General features: G+C 33.0%; 1 protein-coding gene across 1 annotated transcript; it reads right to left on the bottom strand.

Annotated features, from left to right (window-relative positions):
- Positions 1 to 1,479: 1,479 nt before the first annotated feature.
- On the bottom strand, positions 1,480 to 10,084 carry LOC123221009 (protein transport protein SEC23-like). Its single transcript, XM_044643667.1, has 12 exons — positions 9,202 to 10,084; positions 8,934 to 9,107; positions 7,449 to 7,610; positions 6,493 to 6,635; positions 6,203 to 6,278; positions 5,895 to 6,067; positions 5,710 to 5,791; positions 4,302 to 4,379; positions 3,108 to 3,269; positions 2,762 to 3,025; positions 2,107 to 2,211; positions 1,480 to 1,988 (listed from the first exon to the last, which is right to left on the bottom strand). Exons 1-12 carry the CDS (start codon positions 9,946 to 9,948, stop codon positions 1,842 to 1,844), a joined length of 2,313 nt encoding a protein of 770 aa, XP_044499602.1. The 5' UTR covers positions 9,949 to 10,084; the 3' UTR covers positions 1,480 to 1,841.
- Between the last annotated feature and the right edge of the window lie 1,762 nt (positions 10,085 to 11,846).

The following is an 11,846-nucleotide window of genomic DNA, read 5'->3' as shown; positions in this document are numbered from 1 at the left end:
AGGGAAGGTGGAAACTCTATAATCATTCATTTATCCAATTTTCCAGTAGGGTGAGGAGGCACCATCAGTACTAGTCTAAGGGGACTTGTTTCCATGCTAGCCTAAATTATCAAGGGCGGATTTGGTTTCAAAGGTATAAGGCACATAATCTCCACCATCTTACCTTATCTTATCTATGACTCTTCTACTTACTCAAAACTTATTTAATCGTCTAGTAACTAGTTAGTGGTCGTAGTTGAAAAGATTGGTGAGCTTGTTGTTTTATCCGAAAGTTTTGGTCATTTTGTATTTGAAGAAATATAATGTTGTCATTTCATATGGAATAATAGTTAGTTTGGAAGATGTCCAGTGTTGATGATATGCTTGAATGTATAGTGTATAATTTTTACCTTTAATATAATAGCTTTTTCATCTCAACTTGATTAGTTGAGATGAAAATTGAAATGTTTTTAGTGTCTTGGAGATTATAATTTGTGTAAAATGTATGCAATCTATGAACAAGACAATTGAATCTTTCAATGTCATAAATTGCAGTTTGATAGCAATCTCCACATATAACATGATCATTAGCTATGTTGACGCTTAAATGTTGTAGTGTTAGTATAATGGACAAAATCAACTATTTAATTTAATTTAATTATATAACACTAAATTTCAATTCAAATACCAGCACTAAATTCATTAATAAAGGAAAATACATAACAAGAAGAAGAAGAAAATCCCATTTTTGCAAGGCAAAGTTAAATAAGGATAGTCATTTCATTATTATAAAGAAGAGGAAGCAAATCCTTTTTTTTTTTTTTTTTTTTAAATTCAATTCAAATCGTAAAGTTCCAAAGATGACTCATGATATTCCTATTTTGACTTGCATTTAATGGAAATATTTATCAGAGGAGGAAAGTTCAAAAGAAGAGGAAGCAAATGCTGCCTTTTGTTTGTAAAGCATAGTTAAACAAGGATAGTCATTATAAATAAAGCATATGTTTATTTTTTATTTTTTAATTGAAATATCTCATACATGTACGCATGCATAGCATCCATTGCAATTTGAGAAGGCTTAACAATTACATATTAATTAATATGTGATGGAGTTGGATGATTATATATATAAACTATATTGTCAATTAAAAATCATGATCACGTGCCATGGCCCATGCAGTATGCACAACAGTTTATGTGCATTCTAAGTCAAAAGGGCAAAACTAAAGGAGCAACATAACACAACACCCGTAACATGAATCACTTTGATTTGATGCTTAGTAAGTAATTAAACCCAAATATTATTATGTTACTTTAAGCAAATTCATCAAACACTCTGGATCTGGAAGACAAAACAAGACCAAATGACCAAATAGTTGGTGGAAGATTCGGCATTGCTTCAGATCACATCTGGCATCAAATTGAGCTAGTTATTAAACCTTGGGTGGGAATAAGCCTCTTGGGCAGTATATAACTGTTTGTTTTATGCAGCAATCAAACTAAACAACTTGGCTCCTTTAACTTTTTAACCATTGAGTACATAACTTAAAATTCAGATTACACAAACACCATCTCTGACCAAAAACTCTATCCAAACATCTTCCACACTCTCTAACTTACATTTCCCTCCTTCCCCAATCAACTCAGAATTCTACTCAACTTATTCTTCCAAGCAAGCAAATACCCCCAAAGAATGATATGTGATCTCGTTATTTTTCAAGGAATGTGGGGCCGCCTGTTCTCTCATTTTAACAGTAATGGAAAGAAAGGGGAAAAAGAAAACATCTTTATGGAACATCAGTAAAAAAAGACGGGATACAGAACTCACTAAGAAATCCAAAACCCCTAACTAATTTCTTGTCTCAAGATTGCACAGCTAGCCTCTGAAGATGCTCAATGAAGACTTGAAGGCTCACATCATCAGTGAATATCACATCCGACCCAGCAGCAATCTCATTTGGATTGTTATATGTAGCTGATGGGTTCAACTTTGCCAATAAGAACCTTGCCTATTCACCATGTCATTCAGCAAGAATTACAAGATAAGTACTACATACAACAACAATGTAAGAAATTTATGATTCTATGGGAAATATCACAACACAGATTAGAAACACATATACAGACCTGGGATCCATGTTGATCACAGACCACCAACCTAGGAACAGGAAAGCGATCCTGAATGATAAGTTGAGCTTCATCATGAGGAGCTCGCAACAGTTGTGCAAATGCCTGAAATATAGAACAATAAAATCAAATGACAAAGTGCTACGTGAATCTAAACTAGTCCTAGAAAATAGTGTTTTAGCCCACTGCACAGTTCATTACATTACTATAAAGATCACTTTGAATCATAAGCTTAAGGATATTGATGCAGGCGTTACCTTTAGCTGAACATAGTTTAAACAATTCCTTTCAGATGACATTATCTTGCTATAAGGATTTCACTGTCTTATAATTAGAACAAATTTGGCTGTTACTTAGTAGCTTTCAAAACTAATTTTCTAATTTGTAAATGGTGACAAGAAGATTATGAACAGAGAGAAGTTCAATTAAAAGTCAATGAAAACAGTCTGGTCAAAATCATTTTGTTCATTCAGCCTTAACATCAATCCTGCTAGAGTTAGTGGCTAGAGTTAGTGGCATCCAAGTCATCAGATTAGAATATTTCATGATAACATGCGAACAGACATCTTGCATCTCCTAAAATCAAGTAACCAATACTTATATATACATTGCTCCATCTCAAGTCAAACTCCAACAACTGAACAAGAGTACAAACCTGATGTTCTGGCTGATTTTGGTAACCCATGCTACGCCATTGTGCTATTGTCATCCCATGGAATATGACAACACTAAAATATGAATCCAGCAAGAGAATACGATCGGCTGCAATGGATGCCACATCCAACAAAGCTGGTTGGGGTAGTGAATTGAATGAATAAGATATTAATGATGGCTGGATCATGACAGCAGCATTTGTAATATTTTCCCGGTTTAATAGCATGCGAAAATAGGCAGTTTCATCGGGACTGTTGTTAAAAACCTGTCTCACAATGAGATATACCATTAAACTCAATCAACTATAAGAGAGATAAAGGAACAAAAAAAATTGCAAATCATATTACCTGTACAAACTGAGACCGTCGCAGATTAAACATAAACTGAGGGAACAAGGAAAAACTCGGGTTTAAAGTGAAGGATGATGGATCATCCTTACGATAGTCACCAAACTTTGTACATATACGAATGAGTGACCGATCCAGCCACCGAGTGGCATCAAACCCCTCCTGGTTATATAAAAATACATAATTAGGTGGCAGCTAAATAATAGGAGACTAAAAGTAAATTACAGTTAATAAAATCAACAAATAGAAAATGCAATTAAGTGTTTTCTAGCTTTTTATCTTCTTCTCAAAAGTCAATTAAATTAGCACATTAAGCAGTTGTGCAGTGCAGATCATAGATTAACTTTAAATTTTGTAAAATCGAAAGGATTTGGTAAAAAAAAAACAATTGGATTACTATCAATAATTTATATATAAAAAGTTCCTCAATAAATGGAAATCCAATTCTTTATCCCCGAACTGGTGCATCATATGCGAAAAGTGGAACAAACTGCCTATGGAGTTTAATATTATTTGGGCAGTTCCTCGTTGCTCTTAGGCTTTTTGTCAGAGAGACATGTTGCTTTGGGAGGCATAACAAAAAGCAATTGTGTTACAGGAATTATGCAGTTATGCAATGTTTTAAGTTATTTGGTATAAAAGAAAACAAGAGAACTTTTGAGGACACAAGTGGGGAAGAGATTTGGTACATGTGGAATAAAGTAAATTTTGGGCTCCTCCTTGGGCATCTACTACTTCAAAATTCCATGACTTTCATTTTTGTATATCCGACAGGATTGGAAAGCTTCAATTACCTAGAAAGGGAAGATTTTTGTACAGAATTTTGTTTTTAGCTTTGAAATTATTGGATCAGGCACTGAGTTTTTGTTTTGTATAGTTTGAACTCTAGGTATTAGGGACAGCTTGTCCTGTTTGTGTAGACAATTTGTCCATTCTTGTATACTTTTCATTTTAATAGAGAATCTTTAATACTCAGCCAAAAATTTAAGCTCAAATAATTTAACTCATCTCTTTTAAACTTATGCATGCTTAAAAAATGATGACACATCTCATCTAGGCCTCATCAAAATTGAGCATTCCAGTTTTACATAAATGAACTTTCTAGAAATTAATCTATCCTGCAAAGCTTTGGGTGCATTTATGTTTGAATGAAAAAGTAAATAAACAGACAAAAGAAGGGGCAAGGTTATATACCTCTATCTCCATTTTTAAGGAAGTTAATCTTGCCATTACCACAGCAGCAGTCTCTTGATCAAAGCCTTGTACAAGTTCCTGCAATAATAATTTTTCCCCATCAGCATCATGAAGAAATTGAGGGTTCCTAACATATGCATAAAAACTTAGCCGCTTAGATAAAGCAAAACTATCTTTGGGTCCACAGTTAATGGGCTTATATACTTGGTTAAGGTCCCTCTTAATAGCAGTTAGCTCCCATGAAACATTACATGCATAAGAGCATTATAAGGTATATTAAGAAAATTGAAAAATCTAATCAAGTTTTAGATTGTATCAGAGATTTTGAAAATTGTTTCAGTGTCATAAACCAAATATAGAACCTCAGCACACCTAACATCCATATATTTTGCCACACAAAGGCTTGATGCATTAAATATCTAAAAAATCATCCCTCCAGCCACAGATTATATAAGAAACATGACAGGATATCTCTTCAAACTACACAACTGCAAATTATGCAAATTGTCCCTTCCAAATATCCAGCTAGTCAAAAACTCCACCAATCATAGGCAAGGACAAAAAGGCTACAAACACAATACCACGAATCTAGCTACAAAGCATTAAAACAGGAAAGAATCAACCATTTCAGCATTGCAATTGTACCGATCACACCATAAAAATTGTGACTTATCCATCTCCACCACCTCACACACAAATAGGTCTTCTTATTAGAACAACCACTTAGCCATCTGAATGGCTGCAATTGCAATTTTATGATCATCAAATTGAAAAAGAATTAGATAAATATCTACAAAGGAACTCTCATTCCAAACAAAATGTCAAAGTAGCATCATTACCACAGCAAAAATTTCAACACCCACCCTGCACAATCACATATTATGTTTACCTTTCACTACAGGGAAAACTAAAAGGTTCCAGAATAAATTCTTTCTCATACCTCTCAGCTTACCACAAGTCCAAAATAAAAGAACTATACTAGAAGCTTTGTATCCAGATGTAAGCCATGTCAAACAAGCGTAAAACTCTACTTTAACAGTGAACAACTTACTAAAGTTATGCATAGCCAAATAGAGTAGTCATTATGAAAATTTTACTTCATTAGCCAAAAACAATATCAATATCCAATTGGGAACTTTAGGAAAAAAATTTCTTATTTCTAAGACATTAAATATAAATATTTTTCCCTTAATTTCTTTCTACTGTTAAAAGCACTGATTTCCAAAAAATTTTAGGACTACAATGATAATGGATCTCCATCATTCCAAACAGTAAAAAAAAAATCCAAGTGAATGAGAAATTCCAAAAGAAAGATACAAGCTTCATCAATCTATTGAATGTTTAAAAAAATTACTTTAGTTATTTAATAATCAAAATCTTGACAACAGATAAGACCAAATGAAATAACCTCTGAGCTAACTGCGCTGTCTACCCATTGTCTAGTTATGGTTGTGACTCGGAGCATTGATTTACCTTCAGGGTTTTGATAACTACAATTTGACATCAAAATACAAAATCAAACTCAAATTTGACAAAGAAGCATTAGTTAAAAATCAGAGAAAATGATATTATTAAAAAGATTGTCTAGCATACCTTGTAAGAAACTGTAAATACAACTGTGGATTTATAGTTCCTGGAGTATTTGACCGCTCACTTGATGAAAGATCAAAAAAGGCAGTTAAGCAAGTACTTTTGTCAAGGCCACACATTTTCCAAGCAGTAGTATTGCCCTCTCCCACAACAGTATCAGCAACATTAGGTCCTTTCTGCAAACCTTGAATAAATCAGTACCGAACCTCAAGGAAAGAAACTTCAATTGAGTCCATATATATGTAAAAACAGAAAGCAAACAGTGTCAACTAAGTTAACTCCCCAAAAAATAGGCTTGAATATGTTCCAACCTTCTCCAAAGATGTGCAAGGTCCGATGATCCCCTGAATCTTGACATCCTTAGAACAAATGATCTCAAGCGTGCCACTGAAGGAGAAGAAAAGGTAAGTCAGCATAGCATTTCTTTCCCCACAAAACCAACACCACCCCTCCCCACCCCCGGCAAAAAAAAAAAGGTTCTGTGGATATTCACAGGATAAACCAAATGAAGAAGGAAAAAACTATTGCACTTATACGTGTTTCCTGCTGGGTACATAATAATAAGGTGGCAATAATTTATATAAATAGGAGAATAACTCACTTAAAACTGAGGCCAAGAGACTGTTCTCCATCTTCAAAAACTCGCTTGAAAGAGTCTTTAAATACAGAATGACCAAAACTTTCAGATAGAACAACAAGCCCACCAGTCCTTTCAACTGCGACTTTCATTTCTGCAACCCCAACCTAGAAGATCACAACAGGCAAAAGTCACAACATAACAATACAGTCTCCAATGTATAAACAATAACTATTAATTATTCATAAAACACTACTTTTCATTCATAAATATAGAAATATAAAGAACATAACTATTGAAACAAGTTTCTTCTAAAGAACAAAAGTGTCGCTTTGTGTACCTGTGACTAGTATGCAGCATGCAATTAAGATAAATTATAATTAAGTTTGACAAAAAACTTCATTAGGCGAAAAAAATCCGAGATTTTTTAACTCCAACAATGACCATACATGCTTCATGCAAAACTACAGCAAGCAAGCAAATAACTGTCATCTACAAATACTTCCAGTTTCTCAAGTTATCCCATTGTCAAGTATAATGTCAAATAATTTTCAATTTTTTTTCGTTTTGTGTGAGTCATTTGCTTACAACTGAAAAAAATCTTATAGATTTATAAATAAGTTATTTTACTTCCCACTGGGACCTAGATATTTGGATGTTTCCAATGGTTTGCAATGTCACATATATGATAATTTTATAAATTTTACTCTATCCCTTCTTTATATTAAAATCCTAAACAGAGAATAGGTTATGACTGAGGAAAGTCCAATGCATACAATTTTTTCAAAACAATATAATACAGTTAACACTATACATCAAGAAGTGAGACACATAACAACATAAAAAGTAATTGTATAGATTGCAGTACACATTAAAAAAATATAAATTCAAATGTCAAAAAGAACCATTCAAAACAAGATGTAAGAAAAAGCTAATCTGTTTGGATGTCAATTATAACTTAAAGGCCGAAAAACACATACCTGATCAAGTGCAGAAGCAAAAAGGTCTAAGACATGACCTTGACTAACCAACTGCTTTGCAAAATTATCATAAAATTTAACTGCTTTCTTAAAATATGGAGCAGCATCCTTGTCAAGATCTTTATGTGAACGCACAGGTTCTGATAAATCTTTTGATACAATCTGCAACATTAAGATAGAATTAACTTCCACAGAATTCTAATATTTTTTTCTTTTTTGGACAAACAAGTGTAACCAACAGCAATTCTAGATTTGATAGATTTATTGTACACATATCCACATCTCACCACTGCTTTTAATTATTGGCAAACCATTCAAATAAATTTTTATCACAAATTATTACAGCACAGAAGATAGAGATGGAAGAAATAGAATGAGTAATGGCAAATGATCTCCATTATGCTAATAAATAACTTCATGGAATAGTATAGTGCATAAAATTAGTTACAAAGAATGGAGTAAAAAGAGCAATTGAGCATTTCAACAGTTCACTCATCCCAAAAATTTTGCAAATTATTGGCTCAGTGGGGATACCCTTGTATTCTAAATCTAAAAATTAAAAAAAAAAAAAAAAAAAAACATTTGACTTGTTATCCAAATATAATTTTGTAAGCATAAGATATAGTCCAAAAACTCAAATTGTATTCCAAAAGGTAAAAATTCAAAAACATGCTTGATATGGTAAGAAAAAAAACTTCAAAGTTTACAACACAACAGAAGAAGAAAAAGAATGAATTTTGTTTTTTATTTTCACAGTAGTTTTAAAAAATTTTATCCACAAACTAATTTTCAAATCATTTCAACCAAATGCATTTTCTTAATCTTTCTTCACACCAATGTTTTCAAATAAAAAATTGTATAAGAATTCTATATCCTGAAGACCTAAACCTTTCTGCTTCTATTAAAAAAGGAAAAAAGGAGGCCCTTTCAAGATCTAAATAAACATCTTGGGTTCATTGACATGTCAGAGCTTAAGCAGCATAAAATAAAAGGAATCTAAAATCACTGTTGCTGCTGTGAGCACTCCACATAATTTTATCCCCTCTTCAAATTAGTTCCAGTGACATTCTTCTAATAATTTAAACAACACGAGTATATGATTGAGTTAGCTTGAATGGTAAAGCGAAAGGCTCCTCCTATAGAAGTTCAGGGTTCGAATAGCATGAACTCCCTCTCTCATGTGAAAAAGTCTTGGCTGACTAGCTTGCTAATCCAAGGAAGAATTAAGAACATGGGTACCCTTGAGCAATTTCAATGTGTTCATAACATATCAATGTGTTAATTGCAAATAATGACCTAAGTTCAGGACAATTAAGAAGACATTCCATTATTACTTTATTTAATTGTTAACAAAGCATAGCGCAGTATCCATGAGCATTCCAACATCAAGATATATATATATACACACATGCATACATACATACATATATACATACATATATATATATATGAATAGAAAATAAAATAAAAAAGCTTAAGGCTTACCGTGCCAGGACCTTCTGTACAAGGACCTCCCACCAAAGCAATAATTCTAGCCCCAATACCCGGCAAACAAGCTCCAAGTAGCCCCGCCGCCACACTAAGTGCCACACCAGTACACCGTGATGCTCGGGTACGCGGTTGCACCGGCCATTGATCCGGTTGCAATTCATCCAATAACTACAGTTTACCAGAACCAATAATAAGCACAATTAGTAGAATTCATAAATTCACACATGATCAGAAAAAGAAAAGAAAAGAAAAGAAAACAAACCAAATTAAGCGTGTATTCACATTCAGAAGCGGGCAACAAGAAGCGCGTAACCCCCGAATTGGGGAAAACATTAGGGGCGCCTTTTTGAAATCCTCCGGCGGCTCGTCTTCCAGAAGAAGAAAGCCCTAATTGTTCCAAGACCTGCTCTTTAGAAATTTCTTTATTGCCCCTGAAAACATACACTTTGGACAATTCAGAAAAACCCAACTCATGCACGTGCGCTTGCGTTCCAAAGGAGACGAAGCCAACCATGGCGTTATCAGGCAACAAACCGATGGCTTGTTTCAAGGCCGATTTGACAAAGTCGAACTCCTCCTCGATCATACAAGTGTCAAGAACGAAGACAAAAACAGGAGACAATAGGGGAGCAAGATTGGAAGAATTAAGATTGTCGGGAAGGGTGTATTGAACGGTGGTGAATTGAGGGTAGAGTTCACAGGGAAGATTAGTTTCGGAAATCGCAGCATAATAAGGAGGAAAATGATTGCGTTGGTAACAGAAAGGGCAGATCCAGATCTTGGCAGTGAAATCAACGCGCGAGAAAGCATTGAGAGCAGCAGCACAAGTCTTGCAACGTAAAGGAGCATAAGGGAGAGAAGGAATGTCAGGATGAAAACGGATCGGAGAGAAACAAGCGGCGAGTGGGATGACGCACTTGGAGGCTTCAACTTTGGTACGAGGCCAGAGGTTCCAGGTCATACGAACTCCATCAATTCCTTCAGGATCTGTGCTGGCGAATTCAGACATGTTTGAAAATTGGTGAAGACGAAATTGATTGATGTGTGAAATTGTGGCGACCCCAGTAGAAAAGGAAGCGAAGGGGGTCACCGGGAGGAGAGAAGACAAGGAATAAATATAGGACTAGTCTAAAATCAGATTGCCCGCTTAATAAATGGTAGAGAGACTCTTTCTTGTATTTTCTTTTTTTTTTTTTTTTTTTTCCTTTTTCTTATTTCTCGTACGTAGAGCTAGTAGAGTCATCAATTATTGGTCTTTTCTCTTATTTTTTATTTTTTATTTTTATTTCACCACCCATCTTAAGGATATAATTGTAGGATAAGAAATAGAGCGAAATTGAGATAATGTATGAAAAAAAAATAATTAAAATAAGATAATGTATTTATACACAGAAAGGTAAAATATCTAATACACTCTTTGTCTTAAAAATGTTAATTTGGTTATCAACTATTAATTTTTAATGGTAGAAAAGCTGAGGTTTTCCCTTAAAGTTTTACTTTCCATTATATTTTAATACAAAATCATTCAAAAAAATATCTAACAAGAGAGCACTACAAAATAAATTGGGTTAATCGAAATCAAAGATCGATAAAATCTCATTTTAAATATAAATATTAATAAATTAATTTATAAATATTCTAAAATGTAATTCCAAACTTGCCCACCCCTTCTGTAACACATGGCCCATCGGTCAAATTCCTCAGTATATGAGTTGATACATTAAATTAATTAGAAGAGGTTTTGTAGGTGTCATTAATTACAATGAAATAATATGCATTTTTTTGAGTGTATTATTAAATAATTAAATAATTTAAAATTTAAAATAAAATAATATATAATTATATTATTTAGGTACTTGATACGCATAACATTACTCTAAGTAAAATGGTAAAACTGTAAAAATATTTTTACTAATGTGGTTCATTTATAATATTAAGACATACAAAATATTTTGTATCATTATATGTATACATTTTTATAAATTTTTTGAATTACAGTATTAGATATTATTGTAATAAATTATTTGTGCTAATTTTAATAAAATAAATTTACGTGTGGTATGAAAACTCTGGTTATAAAACTTCCAATTATTCATTTCATGAATTACTTGATATTGGATTTTGTGGTGTGGGCATTTGACAGTATGTTCGTGTACGCGGGTCTGTTATATGATAGAGTCAATGAATATTATTTTTTATTTTTGTTTTTGCTTTTGCAATTCTCTATTCATTCTTTGTTGGCAAATGAGAAGATTACTTTGATTGTAAAAAATAATCAAGGTGCTTGCTTGGAGTATTATTAAAGTGTATTGTTATTAAATTGATGTGAACAACTAAAGGACAATCAAAGTGCTGCTGCTGGATACTTGGATGATCTACTGATATTGAGTTTTTGACATTAGTATTATACTGTTGAATTTTTTTTTTCTTTTGGCATTTTTCGATTACTGTATGCATCTAATTTGTTGTGATTGCCTAGCACAGTTTGTTTAGTCTTTTAATTGGTTTTAGAGGTTAAAAGTAAATTGAGTATTTGCTCAAAAAAGCACTCTGTCTAGGATTGGATTTAAGTCAAGCTTATATCGATTTGTATATAATAGAGCTTAAGTTCGTGTTTGAGCTCGTAAAAGTTAAGTTCGAACTCGATTTAAATTCAGTTCGACTCATTTCGAGTTTTATCTATCGTGAAATTCAATGGGGATAAATTTTAATATATAGAAAGAATAGGTTGAATTTAACTTAGGAGCGTTAGACTTGGACTAGTCTCTTCTTTATGAAAAACTTACTGAACTCACTGAGGCTAGTACAGTTGAAGAGAAATCTTTTCATAAAACTTAAGAAAGATTAAACAGATTAACTTTTAAATTCATGTGGATGACAATGGCTAGCAATATTAAGTTGATTATT

Source organism: Mangifera indica, chromosome 7 (genome assembly GCF_011075055.1).
Source record: "Mangifera indica cultivar Alphonso chromosome 7, CATAS_Mindica_2.1, whole genome shotgun sequence".
In the NCBI taxonomy this organism is placed as follows: domain Eukaryota; kingdom Viridiplantae; phylum Streptophyta; class Magnoliopsida; order Sapindales; family Anacardiaceae; genus Mangifera; species Mangifera indica.
The sequence above is the reverse complement of the archived record's forward strand: the minus strand, read 5'-3'. Positions and strand labels throughout refer to the sequence as shown.